The 15,740-nt window shown below is 35.6% G+C and overlaps 1 protein-coding gene across 8 annotated transcripts in view; it reads right to left on the reverse strand.

Moving 5' to 3' along the window:
* Positions 1-1,643: 1,643 nt before the first annotated feature.
* The window catches only part of MYB (MYB proto-oncogene, transcription factor), a gene marked incomplete at its 3' end in the record, with an annotated part of 31,809 nt that continues 17,712 nt past the window's right edge, over positions 1,644-15,740 (reverse strand). For 7 of the 8 annotated variants that reach the window (XM_081296540.1, XM_081296539.1, XM_081296536.1 and 4 more), the window contains 5 exons: positions 15,232-15,346; positions 15,015-15,140; positions 14,225-14,338; positions 13,068-13,175; positions 1,644-1,760 (listed from right to left, as the gene is read on the reverse strand). In XM_081296540.1, coding sequence (XP_081152666.1) covers positions 1,644-1,760; positions 13,068-13,175; positions 14,225-14,338; positions 15,015-15,140; positions 15,232-15,346 — 580 coding nt within the window. The remainder of the gene's footprint in view (positions 1,761-13,067; positions 13,176-14,224; positions 14,339-15,014; positions 15,141-15,231; positions 15,347-15,740) is intronic. The other variant, XM_081296541.1, reaches the window with a different exon arrangement.

Consider the following 15,740-nt stretch of genomic DNA (forward strand, 5'->3'; position numbering starts at 1 on the left):
CTTATTGAGAAAGTAAATATGTATTTTAATTTTATATAACATTGAGTTCACTCTTGCCATTAATTTATGTTAATAATTATAAAGTGACCCCTAAGTTTAAGCCTGCAATTGGCCTTACTACACCCTGCTCATATCTGTGATATGAGTACTTTCATAAATGAACTCTTTTTGCATTATCCCAACTAAAAAGCTGCCAGAACCTCTACTGATACATTTTGGAAGATTCTTCTCAGTTGTCACTATAACTATTTTATGAATGATTTAACTTGGTTTGCTTGTTCTTCTTTCTCCATAGTAATGAATCTTGGCTTCTTCCAATGAAGCTCAGATGGCGTGCAAATTTTTGAAAGGAAAAGTGCATAGAATTCATTCTGTTGAAAAAATTATAACTACATTCACAATCATAAATAAGAGAGAAGTCAAAAGTAAGTAAAATAAGGGCACAGCTTTATTTTGCTACAAGGCAGTAAGTACACTGTCATATCAAAAGTTCAGTGCTGGCCATCTTGCACTGAATGTTCTTAAGGCAGAAACTGACTATTGACCTCAGTCTTTGTCTCCCCCAGCTGCAAACGTAGTATCTGTGAGGCAGTTCCGAAACCATACACTTAGAAACCCTGGGGGATGTTGATGGAACTCAGAATCCCTGAATTAAAGTACAGTCAGGGGTTGAAATCAAAACAAAACATAGGACATTGACAACATAGATCTCCCAAAAAAAGAAGTGCAATGCATGCTTTTTTTAAAAAAAATTACAAAAACACACACACACACACACACACACACAACAACAAATGCAAAATCTCCCAAACAAGTTTTCCAATGTATTACAAAAGGAAAAAAAAAATGTATACATATAAAAAAATAAAACAGGTCTGAAATACTAGTGCATAGTCAATTACCTAACACCAAAATTTTTTTTTCTTTTCAACCAAGCTCTACTGCTCCTCTGACACTAGCAGCATGTCTACAGGCTAAGACCATAGCAGCAAAACACATTTTTCATTTGGCATTTACAAAATTAAATTACTGAATAAAAATATAATTTTTTATAAAACTATTTCATACAGTAATAATTTTTAAAGCAAGCTAAAAAAACTCAAAATGGTTTAGTACAATTAATGTACCTCCAATGTTATGAACCATAAATGAGCATTAACAATCTCTATTGTCCTGTGATATTTTTCAACATTTATAGTAATGCTTTTACTGATTTAAAAAAAAATCTATTCAAATGTTTAGTGATTGAGAAAAGAGAAATACTGGAGTACCTCTTGTGTAAAATTTCAAAAAACTCATCATAGGCAAAAATACTGATCTGTTGGATCCTCTAAAATACAGATAAATCATTTTATGCTTTTTAAAAAAATCTGCACAAGATAATAACAACTGGTTACAATTCATTACCTAATAATTTAGGTAAGACCGTTATTTATTTATTTTAAAAAATCCTTTTAGTTGAGTGAAATCTAATAAGATTTCATCCAACTAAATGCGCTTATGCACTTGGTGCTGCTCTCAACTGTTGTACCACAACAAAAATAGGTTCTTCACCCAATCATGAAAAGTTTCATGTCGAGGAATGACATATCCCAAGTCAACGTGAAGTGTTCTGAAAATCATAATGCTTTTCTGGAACCGTCTCACATAACCAGAGTCCGGGCTGAGAACGTGTTCACATATTTGCGAGCCTGACCGGAAGCCGTCATCTGATCCTCCATCTTTCCACAGGATGTGGGTTCCCAGGCGCTGCTACAAGGCTGAGGGGGGAAGAGGGTGACAGCAGGGTCAGACCAGGAAGCACACACGAGAGTCCAAAAGGGATTCCCAATCCCAGAAGGGCCAGCTGCCACATTTTGGATGCCAGAGGCAAGTGGTTGACACCAGGAAGCCTTTGTGGACAGATTTCAACTCCTTGACATCCAGAAATCCAGCATCCTTAAGTGACATTAATGGTCAGAACTGCTCACTCCTAGGAGGGAAACCCCACTCCAACCGGTTTCATAAGATGGGGCCACGGCTTCATACTGGAATGCCTTGAGGCTGGAGACAAGAACAAGCATAATTCTCCAGACACCGACCATAAGCTTGCCTGGGCATTTACTCACTAAGCAAACTGGTGAGTGCTGGGGCCATGAAGCTCATGTAGGTGAAGGAATTGATCAATATCTGCTAAGCACAGTAATCTTTTCACAATTAATTTAGAAATATCTGTTTCGCAGTATAGCTTAATTTTGCTATTTTTATTTAAACTTTTGCAGTGTTGGGGATCAAACCCAGGGCTTCACCCACATGCTAGGCAAGTGTTCTACCACTGAGCTACACCCTCAACCTTCAGTATGGCTTAATTTTTTAAAGACATACTCCATGTTGCCCCAAAGTAAAGTCTTAGTAAAGTATTTATGTCCCACTTAGTTCCCAAAGGGATTTAATACGGTTACAAAATAAATACAACAGGTTTATAAAAGTGCAGAAAGCAAGATCACAGGGAATCAACATGCAGAAAATAAATAATATGAAACAGGGCAAGATTTGTACACAAAACGTCACGAAATTCAGTGCCCCAGAGAGATGTAGGCTGCCAGCAGTCAGTGCAGAGGGAAACAAACATAAGCAGGTCTAAGATTTGGTACCTTAAAGTCAAAAGCAGCCAGTGGCTCAGGAAAAAGCACTACTCCTGATCTAAAAGGAATTATCTTCCAAGGGACAAAAGAAGAAAAAGAAAGCCTTTGCTTTCCAGAACCTAAAGTGTCCTTTAAGAGATCAAATGCAAAGGTGTTTCTCAACAGGTGGAACCAACTTGGGAGCGGGGGCTGTGGTGCAGGTGAACAGAGCATGGAAGATGGAGGGAGTGCTGGGACACTGCTGTAGGGGAAGGGCAAGAACAGGCATAGCTGAGATAGACAGGTGGAAAAACAGGAGTGTAATCCTTGTGGAGAGAGAGCAAGAAAGAGGCAGGAATCTGAAATCTGTGCACTGTTGGTGGGGAGTATGGGGGGAGCAGGGGAGAGAAAGGGATACAGTGGTTAAATGATGGCATCTTACTCTGTGCTGCCAACTCATCTTAGAGTTTCAAAAGCCCTTAGTCTGTGCTGCCAACTCATCTTACAGTTTCACAAGTCTCATCTCATTTAACTCTCACAAAACAAACAAACAAACAAACCACCTGTGGTTTGTGAATTTGAACTTGGGTGGGATTCAGGAGCTCATACCCCTAATGAGTACAAGATGCTGCTTCCAGGAGAGCTCTCGTCAGGAAGAATGCAAGTGTCTTGATAGGCAATTTGGAGACTCAGTTACCAGGGATTTGGGATCCAGGAGGAAGTATGGAGGTGGGGTGTGAGGGTCATCAGACTTTTTAGCAAAGAGGTCTGATAATTTTGAATGAACACTGTACTGGTACAGTAGTGACCAGACATGAGCAAAGTTCCAGTGGTATAAGGTCTGCAGTGTCATATTCTTCTTTAGGACTAAGAAACTCAGGAAGTTTCTTAGTCCTTCCTGAGTTTCTTAGCTGTGCCATTTTCCCACCAATGTAAATAGCACAGTTGAGTACACATGTTTACTTTGAAAGCTCAGTAGCTCCATATGTAACTTGAAACACTACATAGCAAAATGGATTATCCTAGTATTCCCAGGAACTGTGGATCACAAAAATGACAAGACAAAGATGACAGGTATTCTGGGTTGATTCTCACACGGAGTCATATTTACTATTTTCCTGAACAAAATCACCACGGTAGTTACAGCATTCTTTGAATCAGTTCTGAATAAATGATGTTTCCCTAGACTTGAGCATGTGGATTAAATATACATGTTTTTCTGGTATATATCTATCCATTCAAATTCTACATTTTAGTTTTATTGATTGCTGACTGAAACACTAAATTGACACATGTGATTGATTTTAAAAAATAAAATGTAATGTTATCTTTTTAAATTATTGAGTAGTCATTGTGGCAAAATGGGACATGCAGGTGCTACTTGTGAGGTCAAAGGTCAGTATGGTTTATCTACCACTAAGTTATTTAGAGCTGTACTTAGAAGCAATGCATAGATAGATGCACACATCAACGAGCATGGATATTGGGGGTGCGGTAAGGGGTACTGGGGTTTGAACACAGGGGTGCTTAACCACTGAGCCACATCCCCAGCCCTTTTTATTTTATTTTATTATTATTATTTATTTTGAGTATTAGGGTCTCACTAAGTTGCTTAGAGCTTCAAACTTGCAATCCTCCTGTCTCAGCTTCCAGACTCACTGGTATTACAGGCATGCCCCACCATGCCTGGCCAGAGGACAGATCTTAAAATAAGTGACAAATAAGGAAGCAGAATGGAATATCTTCATATACTAATATCTTATATGTATATTTAAAATTTACATAGAAATCTATGCAAGAAAATACATATATTGAAGCAAATGAAGGGACAAGAAGAAGGAAAGTGAGAACAGATAAAGAATTGAACAGCAAACAAGAGGATTATTTCTGTTTTTCTGAGATTAAGAATATTTCTACTTAGCTGGGCTTCAATTAATATAAAATGCATTTTCCAAATGTGTAAATTAAAGTATCTTAAAATAATCGTATTTGCTTTTCCTACGCCTCCTGGTAAAGGTCAAGTTCCCATCCCTTGTCTCATCATATTCAGAACTCCCAGTCTGTTCAGGAGAATCTAACACTAATAATTTTCAACATACTACACTTCCAACTTCATATATTTTCAATTTGACATGTGACTGTGATTTTTGACAGATTCCCCACATGGCTCATCACTTGATTCATATGTGGTTCTTCCTCCAGGACCAGATATTTAAAATGACATTGATATAAAGAAGGTGCCATATATTTTTAATTGTGTTTGGAGAGAACTTTTAAATAATCAGCTTCTCTTAAGACAAAGAGAATGTACTAAGAAACTAATGAAAATGACTGAAATATTCTAATTTCTTGACATATAACTCTGATGCTTAGAGCCTGGGATGGGCCAAGAACACCTGATTCTCCCAGGATAGACAAATACTGGGATGTACTGGCCACTGTGTACAGTAACAAAAAAGCCAGCAAGGCGAGCCAGGAATCCCCTTTTCTATATTGAGAGCACAAAGCAAGAACAACTTTCAACAATGAACATGGCAACACTGGTCAGAACAGACACATACTGATGGTGTAATCACAAAGATAAGAAGGTTGAGCACTCAAGTAAAAAAGAATGGCTCCCTTTCTCCCTTCCTACCTTAAACCCAGGGCCCTACACCAACTTTTAAACAGAATAGCTTTGAAAAATATTAAATGACCTTGTCCTAGAAGAATATTTTTAATACTGTCATATATATTTTTGTGCATCCTCCTTATTCCCTCTACCTAAATTTTAGTTTCGTTTACATGAGGGAACTGATAAGCATTACAGATTTCTGTCTCTGAATTCTTGTTCCATTACTAACCCACGGTGCTATTTCAGACATATCACACCATCCTAATTCATTTCAACATTAATAATCCTATCCACACATCCTCCTCCCATTGCTGAAGAGTCACCTTGCTTATCCTGCAATGTGCCTTTCATTGCCCCTGGGCAGAAGTGAACTATAAACAGTCTGTCAAAGCTTTAACTGGGATATCCTGTTGAAGCACTTTGAATAAATACCCAGATCCTTCCTAGAAAACAGAAGAAGTGAAATGAGAAAAGACCATGTCCACAGGTGGTTTTCTGTCAGAATTAGATTATCTTCAAATCTCATTTAGAATCTGAGGTATTTTTCATCACACTGAACACCTGCTATTATGATCATATTCAGATAGCAGCTTCACACAACATTTACTGATGTCAAGAACCTGTGTTTTACAATTTGAAGACTTCATAAGAAATTCTTATAAACCTAAAAAATATTCTGGAATATCAAACTTGTGAGATGGTATTATGCTTTTATTTTGTTTTGTTTTATAATAGTAAGCCAGTATAAATGGTATATGAAAGAATAAGAAATAAGAATTTTTTGATTATACTATTTAACCTATCTGAAGAAAGCACTTATACTGGACAAAAATTCCAAAGATCCAGATTCCTTGCCAGAGGGATATCTTTTTACAATGTATTAGTTGTAAGAGATAATATTGAAATCTTTGGTGATATCTTGAAGTCAGATCCCTGACTTCACACTTGAGCAGAAGTGTTGCTAAGGTAGGGCCAATGGATATTAAACTTTCCTTTGTATATTTCCCTATGTCATTTGCCAGTAAATGGATGGAACTGGAGAATATCATGCTAAGTGAAATAAGCCAGTCCCAAGAAAACTAAAGGCCGAATGTTCTCTCTGACATGTGGATGCTAACCCACATGTGGGGAGGGGAAGAATAGAAATCCATTAGACTGGAAAAGGTTTGAAAGGAAGGTAAGGGAGAAGGATGGAAATAAGAAAGAGAGTAGAATAAATCAGACATAACTTTCTTATGTTCATATATGAATATATTACCAGTATAATTCCACATCATGTACAACCACAAGAATGGGATCCTAATTAGACTAAGGTATAGTGTGTGTGTGTGTGTGTGTGTGTGTGTGTGTGTGTATAATGTCAAAATACACTCTACTGTCATGTATATTTAAAAAGAAAAAAAAAAAAAGAGCCACAGGTGCTTAAACAACATATTTACCTATTCCAGAACAAAGCAATTAAATGTCTCCAACTTCAGGGTTGCTGATTTTTCACAGGAAAGAATCTTAAAATTTAGGTGATTAAAGGCCCAGATGGAAGATGTCTCATTCACCAAGGCCTCCATTTCCCAAACCGAAATAAATAATAGCTAATGGAGATGGGCCCTTCCCAGCTATGGAGTTTGTCCTAGATGTCTTTAGAGGTCTCTTTATCTCATGTTTATAGACTTCCCAACAGTTTATATCACATAGCCCAGGGTGTCACAAATGTTTGAAAGAACAACTTTTTCCTTGGCCACATTAGTTCCAGACTATTAAGATTAAGACAAATGCCAAATTGCTGTAAAGCAATTCTATCTTTGCTGGTGTCCCTAAAGAAGATTCTATCTCAGAGTGTTTATTCCCAGTGTCACCAAAACAAATGAAAAATTCATGTCTTGTAATGTCTGGGGCAGGGTACCCTGACTCTGGGCTTAATGCAGCATCTCCCTTCATTTAGCCTTTCTCAGTTCAACCTCAAAACCTCACAGAGAAAATTTGCTTAACTTATAACATTTATTAAAAGGCAGGTTACTGAAAATACTACTGACAGCTACATGAATTTTTGCTGGGGTAAGTGGAAAAAAGTGACCAAAAGGAGAACCAAATGAGTGTGGAGACATCCAGGGGAACAGATCAATAAGGCATACTAAGTCAACACTCAGAAAGATCTCTATCACAAGCAGACTGTTTCCATGCCAGTGCAGCAGAAAGGAAAAGAAAACCTGTAAATCAGCTGTTTTGTCTCCCTAATACCAAGAGGTCTGAGGGCCTTTATTTCAGAGAATTACTTGAAATGGTTATCTCTTTTGTGACCCACTGACATTCTTCTGTAAGAATGGATCAGGGACTACTACACTAGGAGAAATAATATACCTTAGCTGAAAAGAAGACCAGGCCATTGGTGAGGTCTTCTTACTTGCCTTTTTAAGGGCAGAGACGTTGTGCTGCCATTGGGCACCAGACACTGGTGTGCCGCCATCTTGAAAGCAATATTAGGTCCATTTGATATTCATAGTAACTTTATGTGATGAGTGGAGGTTATGCCATGTTCCCCAGTTTATAAAGAAAAAAATAATTTAATTAAATTAATGAATTAAATTCATTCAAGTAGGAAATGGTGGAGTCCAGATCAGAACCCAGGTTCTGTTGCTCACATATGAGTTTATTTCCCTTCTCAGCAACACTTGTCACACAGAAAGTATTTGCCTTATTTTTTGTCACAAATGAATCATATAGTGGTGGGAGCAATCTAAAACACACAGAACTTAAAATCCAAGGTTGAAAGTGAGTTTTAATTTCTGGTAATAATATTTTAAAATTTTTTGATGTTGTATAAATGTGTTTAATAATAATGGGAAAATAATTGGGAAATTTACTTAAATTAAATTCACTGTTTTAAAAAAGTGAGGCCATGACAAGCCAAGTCAGGAAATTAAAATTTAAGGCTGTCATTCTGTGGTTACAAAAAAGAGGAAAGTGAGTGAGTAAAAAGCATATGAACATAACTTTTACACTTGAGTTTTAAATAGGAATAAAAGGAAATTATAATTTAAGAGAAAAATACAGAAGTTCAGGAGGTTATAACTTATAAAATTTTGGATCTACCAAAAAATGTCTACCTTAAGAAATATTTATTAGCATAATGTATTTATTTCAACATGTACAACAAATTGAAAGCATATTGAGGAAAATAGGCAGTCTTTTCTCTGCATGTCTGCCTCAGTATCTCTCAGGGTAATTTCTGAATGGTAGAATCCAGTGGAATTTCACAGTGAATTTGTCTTTCCTACTCCAAATTGCAAGCTTTATAAGCTGAATATTTTTGCTACTACCTCACATTTGTGAGCATTTTATAAGATTCTCGATTCCATCTCTACCTTACACAATTTGAGAGAAAGGCTGAGTACTGGCAATGGTACAATGTGAAAATCTCAAATATAATGAACCATGTAAGAAAAATAAATATCAAAAATGTCTCAGAACATTTTACTTTAAGTGTACTGTTTGATTTTTGTTTTTCTTCAATGCTGGGAATCAAACCTAGGACCTCAAGCATATTAGGCAAGTGCTCTACCACTAAGATACATCCCAGCCACTGTTTGCTTTTATAGTTTAAAATCAAGGCATCTTTAAAAACAGAGAAATACAATTAGGATTGTGCAGCTACCACAAATTCTTTGGAAAAAGATTAAGTATCACATAGCCCAGGGTGTCACAAGTGTTTGAGAGAACAAGTTAAAAAACAAACATAACAGGATTGTGCATAACAACCTCTATTTAAGCTTCTACTTATTTAAGTTAACTAATTTAATCTACATACAGATTTTAGATCAGGGGATATATGGAAAGTTCTGAGTTATTATTCATTGTGTGTCAATGACAATCCACATAACCATGGGCATACTTAGCACCCTGATTTTGATCTCTGCATACAATTTCCCACTGAAATGACTCAGAGCACCTTGGGGGAAATGGCTGATTCCAAGAAGAGAATGAGGAAATGTGGTTATTAAAGTCACTTAAAATAAATAAAATCAAAAATTCTGTTCTCCAGTGATATAAGTCACATTATAAGTACATATGACTAGTGGCTATCAAACTGGACAGCAGCATATTAGACATTTCCATCACTGCAGAGTTTCTTTTGGAAAGCACTGGGCTAGCAATTAGAAGACATTTAAGAGACCTAAAAACCAAATGCAATGTGTGAAGTTGTTTCAATTTTGATCATACAAGCAAATATCATTTTTTTGATTGATAAGAAAATTTAAATATGCCCTAGGAATTAGAATATAAATTATTGTTAATAATGTGTGATAATAGTATTAGGTTGTTTATAAAGGTGTTCTATATTTAGATATTCTCTGCAAGTACATAAGAATAGAATGTTATATTGTCTGGAATTTAAAATACTTCATTAAAGACTTTTGATAAAGGTAAATGTTAATAGTTGTTAGGAACACAGCATATCATAACAAAACTCACAGCTTCTTTCATTGCTTTGCTTCCATTTTTTTGGTGGTGCTGGGGATTGAACCCAGGGCCTTTCACACATTAGGTAAGTACTCCACCACTGAGCTACATCTCCAGCCAATCTGCATTTCTAATTTTAAAATATCAGATGTAACTTATACAAATTTATAAACATGTGTATTCTTATATATATTAGAAGCAAAACCATAAAGATCTAGTGTATGGGTCTTAAAAAGTTTACTAATTGCTCTATCAAAAACCTTATTGGCATAATTAGGCAAGGATGATTAAAACTCAAATGACAGAGCACAGAATTCCAGTTACTATAGTCTTAAATAAACTGCTCTTGTGCCTAAGCAAAGTTATTTGGAAAATAAGATGTAAAACCTACTGCACTATATAAGTGGCAAATATTTTACATTTTAGAGGTATTCAAATTTTAAAATATTTGGGGAATCATACTTTGTTTCAATTAAAAGTATTGCTATGACAAAAATATCTGGATGGCTTGTTCAAAATTCCAGTTAGTATTTGACATAAGTACGAATTACAAAAGTTATAGACTGTATGAAGTACTCTTAAGTTAACAGCCAGCTCATTTAATGAATGCAAAATGTCTTCAAAAACACCATGTGTGAGAACTGTGCATTATTAGGTCAAATTGGATTATCAGTGGAAATATATGGAATGGCATTATGTTTTAAACAAGCAAATCACCAAAATGCATGAAAACACAAACAGTGGTTTCCCCCTATTCTTGGTTTTGCTTTCTGTAATTTCAGTTACATAGGGTCAACCATGGTCTGAAATTATTAAACAGAAAATCCAGAAAAAAAAATCATGATTTTTAAATAACTGTTATTACAGTATAATGTTATACTTCTCCTATTTTATTGTTATTAATCTCTTATTATGCCTAACTTATAAATTATCATCTGTGTGTGAGTATGTGTGTGTGTGTGTGTGTGTGTGTGTAGAAAAATCAGAGTGTATAGGATTTGGCACTATCCATTGTTTCAGGCACGCCCAGGAGTCTTGGAAAAACATACTCCTTGGATAGAAGGAATTATTATATAATATTTTGAATCAAGATTATATGAAATATTGGTAGTAAGTGTTTCAATAGTTAGAATTGCTTGATACAACTTCCAGTGTTTAGCCCAAAAGTTTGAAACATTTTAGAAATCACACATTTCTGTAGTATCAGAAGCTAGGCTCCATGACATAAAACAAATTGAGTTATCTGTTATAGCAGACTATTAAAAATATTTGATCAATGTAAATCAGTAAACCATACAGTATATATAGAAGCACTGACTGTTATGTCTCAATTATTCAGTTGTTGGAAGTGACAAATACCACCTTCACCATGGAATGTACATACAGGACTTAGTTTCAGCATTCAGATATTAGAATGTGTGCAAATAGAACCCACTGTGTACTAGAAAACACAGGTTAACAAAATAGAGCTGCTACTCAATTTTGAGTTTCAAAGATAACCAATATTTCATTAAATAAAATTTAAATGTTAATATATTCCCATACTAAAATTTTTAAAAACTTGAATAACATTAAAAGTCCTGTGGCAAAAAATATCAAACTATTTTCATAAATATTGACATTATTACTCATAATATATATTTTATATAACATATATTTTATATCAGCATCATATTCAATTCTGAATGTTTTTTGCCTAAACAGTGTTTGGATCGGCCAAAAGTTATTAGGATTCTATGTTAGAAAAATAATCAGGGTTTTTCAATTTAGGTAATGATTACTGTTCCCAGATATACTTACATGCTTGCTTTTTGACACACAGAATGCATTTTTCTCTTATAATTTTGTTTTTATGGTATTGGAAATTCCGAGTTTTTTTTTTTTTTAGACAGAGTCTCACTAAGTTGCTGAGGCTGGCCTTGAATTTGCAATCCTCCTGCCTGGGTTTCAGGAGTAGCTGGGAGATTATAGATATGTGCCATCATAATCAGCTTAAAATGCATTTTTTCTCTACTACTACAAATACAGGTTGTGTCCCAGGCTAGGTTACAAAATATGCATAAAACTTAACTATTAAGTTCATTTCTTAATCTAACTAAAATACTAATAGCATCAGTCAAATTCTATGCTCTGGATACCAAGGACCAAAGAAAAACAAAGAAAGGGTTTCTCTTGTAGACCCAGGATCAGGTCTAGGTAAAATTTTGAAATGGCTGCCACTTTGCCCAGACAAGCCTCTAATCCCTTTTCAGTGCCCCTCTAACATCCCAATGGTGTTTATTTTCTCACCTCTCAATTCTGTGTGATATGCTGAGTCCTCTCCACAGAAGGCCTGCCCAAGCCTGACTAACTTGGAACTTCTGACTGTCCACATGTTCTGACACTCCCTGTCCCACACTCCAGCCCCGAGACATCTTTTACCAAAGTACATGGTATCTGAGAGAGGCCACAAGAAAGTGATCTCACTGAATTAAAAACAAATGTGCCTACAACCTTTCTAGCTGTATTTTCATATTTTAAAAAATAATTCGAAGTGTCACAAATACTTAAGAAGGGAGTTTTAAGATGCTCACAAGTTGGAATATGAAGGCCCAGCACTATGACAAAAAAAGTTCTATAAGGGACCAGGCCACTCCAGTTACAGTGCTTGCAACCTACAGCATCAAATATGACTTTCCCCTTCTGAATCTCCATCTGCAGGAGAGTGAGGGGGTTTTCCTCTGAGTAGCACAGGAGGACTGAGGGGAGGACCCTACAGCTGGTGTTGGGAACTGCTTTAAATAATTTGTGGGAGCAAATTTGCATTCTTATTTACATTTGGCTTCGGATTAGTTTGGGAATTTGTTGTATATTCTCAACACACATCTACTTCAGGGTTATAAGGAAAATCTCCTTTGATATTAAAACCTGAGAGCAGATGGTCCATCATGGATTAGTCACAAGCATTGACAGTTGCTTTTTTTATTCTGATGGTCAAATACATTGCAATTATTTTCTGTCTAGATAACTTCACATTTCATTTAAAATCTAACCAATCTCAGAGCTTTGATTGTCTAGTGATAGAGCATAGAAAACAAGAATTTTGAAACAAAAAGTAAACTATGTAGACATTTAAAAAAAATGTTTTCAAGAGGAAGGAGATACTGACCCAAGGGTGATCAATGATCTTAGTCACAGTAAAAAATGTTTTCCTTCATCATGCTTGGGGGACCAGCTCTCATGAAAATTTCCAGCCTGTCTCATATGAGTAGTACCAAAAATTAGAAGAGATTTTCTAGACATTAGATGTCACTTTAAGACACCACTCCTCTATGTCTAATATGTTAAAAACAACAATAATATAACATTTTTTCAGTGAATGAATTTTAAGACACCAGTGATGGAATAATAATTACCTGCAAGGGACTCACCAGGGACCTGTTTTTAGGTGCTGTAAATGCTTTGAGAACATTGTCTTCATCTTCTGATACTGGTGTCATTAAAACAGAGCTTGTAAGAATATTCTAAAAAGAAAGAGAATATTTGAAATTTAAATGAGCTTGGATAATATGAAAGCCAACAATCCTAACACTGTTGAGAGGAGATTACTATGAGATGGTACTCATTAGCATGAAGAAATGCAGGCATCTTCCAGAAAGTTTCTTCCCTGTGAGCTAAAAGGAGAACTCAATGATAAACTAACCCTCACACCACTGTGGCAAACACCACCAGAACCCAAAAAGCTTTGGGTCCCATCTTATTCTAAGCATGGGGTATGCACTTAAAATCCATCTTCTAAATGAATTCATAAGTCCATGCTTTTAAAACTAAAGGATATTCTAAGCTCTTGGATATGGATTGTTTATTTCATATACTGGGACAGAAATATTTTATAGCTGTATTAAAGGCAGTATAGTTCAATGACAAAAAGCCACGCTTCTATGGATTTTTAGAATTTAGAGCCACAGTTTTAGAGTTCTAATCCAGTACCAGCCCCATGAGGAATATAAACTTGAATAAATGACTAAGATACCAAATTTTCTAGTTGCTATAATGGAAGTGATAATGTTATCAATCTTATAGGGTTACTGCAAGGATTACATGAATTAACTCATCTAAAGTCATTAAATTAGGACTCACCACTTACTACATACTGAATAAGTATTAGTAATTATTGTTTGCTTAGATTCTCCATAAGATATAAGGGCACTATTCACTAATAGTAAACTGGAAAAATGATGGAACCAAGGCAAGGCAATCCTGTTGGCCCTGTGCACCCATGTATTCAGCAACCAAACCTTGGGAAGAAAATCCACATATACTGATATGTACAGACTATTGTGATCTTTATCCACTAAACAATATAGACAGAATCTGTTTTGAATACATAAACAAAAATTTCAACTTTATATTCTAACATTAATAATCATTTTTTTAAAAAAATGCATGAGAGGCTGTTTTGAAACCAGATGCGCTAAAGAGTGAGTATTGAAACCACAATGGCCCAACATACCACACATAGGATTCTGAGTCACTAGTGGAGCAACTTGGGCACTGGTGCATGGGTACTTACTGGTGGTGCCTCTGCCACAGGTGATGCCTGTGTGAACAGTTGAGCATTCAGACTGTCCCCTTCCCAGTGGCTTGAGCAGAAGAAGTTTCCTGCTTTATCAGTTGGAGATTCTACCTAAAATCAAACAGGAAGTGCTTGTCATTTCTACCAGTACTACTTTTATGAAATATTTATTCTCAGTAGTAAATTTCTGGTCAGTCTCTCAAACATTCAACCCTGCATGAAAATAAATCCAAGAGGCAAATTATCCAACTTGTTAAGAGATGCCTCTTGCCAAAAAGCTACTTTGATCCTTGCAGGTTACATCTCCTTTCTTCTATACTATATGAATTTAAAATACTACCATTTGAATGTGAATTCCTATTTTTCTATGGTCTCAGAAAGTGAGGGAATATGTCATTCAGGGTAACTTGAATTTGTGTTCCCAGTGACAGTCATTCATATTTGGCTCAGAATAAACTGTTTCTTATTCCCTTAAAAAAGGGAGAGAGAAAATGGAATATTTATCATCTATCTATATTTTTAAGTATAATAAAAAGCTTCTGCCCTCTCTTTCCCTTATCCTAGCATCTTCTCTATCCCAATATGAAGTTGATAGAAGTGGCGTGGCTTTCCAAACGAAAGGTTGCTGCCCACAGTCTGGCAGTACCTTTTGAATGCATCTTGTATAAAAATCTTACATGAGAAGTGGTGCTGTCACACAGCACCGAGGCCAGGCACATCAAAATGCACGAAAGAACAAAGGCAGCAGGAGTCACAGCTTGTTCCTTCCATAGGGTCTTATACTTACCTCCTGTTTGATTTTCTTCAGTAAAGGTGGGCCATTCTCTTGAAACTCAGCAACAATGCCAGATTCATCCGACTCTTGTTTGATCACATCCTGTAGATCTTCTACTAGATGAGACGGTGTCTGAGGCTGTAGGGAAGAGTGGACATTTTTGCATCAGAGGAAAATTCCTATCTATGCTAATAAGTCAACTACACTCAAGGACTTTTCCAAAACTTACTAGCATCTTCAGGGGACCATATTTAATTTCTTGAGCTGCAAGTGCATGTTTGAAAGGTGTGGGTGTTCTTGGCGAGCTTTCTAGGATTGACCTTTTGATAGCTGGAGTTCTAAACCTTTAAAAAAGAGAACAAGCAGTGGCTTAATATAAAAGAAATGTGATGGTCATCACTTTGTTTTATCTATCAAATTTAATTTTTTTCCAATAAACACAATAAACTCTACCACTGATATGGAATTGGATATGTTTATAAATCATATACATTCACTAGGGAGAAGATAATAGTAGACATATTGTCAAAATATTATATATATAATATATAATATTATATAATAATAGTATATAATATTTCAAAATATTATATAGTCTTAAGACTAAAAGTGCTAAAATATTATTCATCTTTCCTGAATGTTTCAGAGGATATGGGAAAATGCCCTCAATCTATATAATAACTATAATAAACCTTGCCATATCTGATGTCATTGACAAATCAATTTATCTATTCATTA

Source organism: Spermophilus citellus (assembly GCF_964194105.1).
Source record: "Spermophilus citellus genome assembly, chromosome: 5".
Classification (NCBI taxonomy): Eukaryota; Metazoa; Chordata; class Mammalia; order Rodentia; family Sciuridae; genus Spermophilus; species Spermophilus citellus.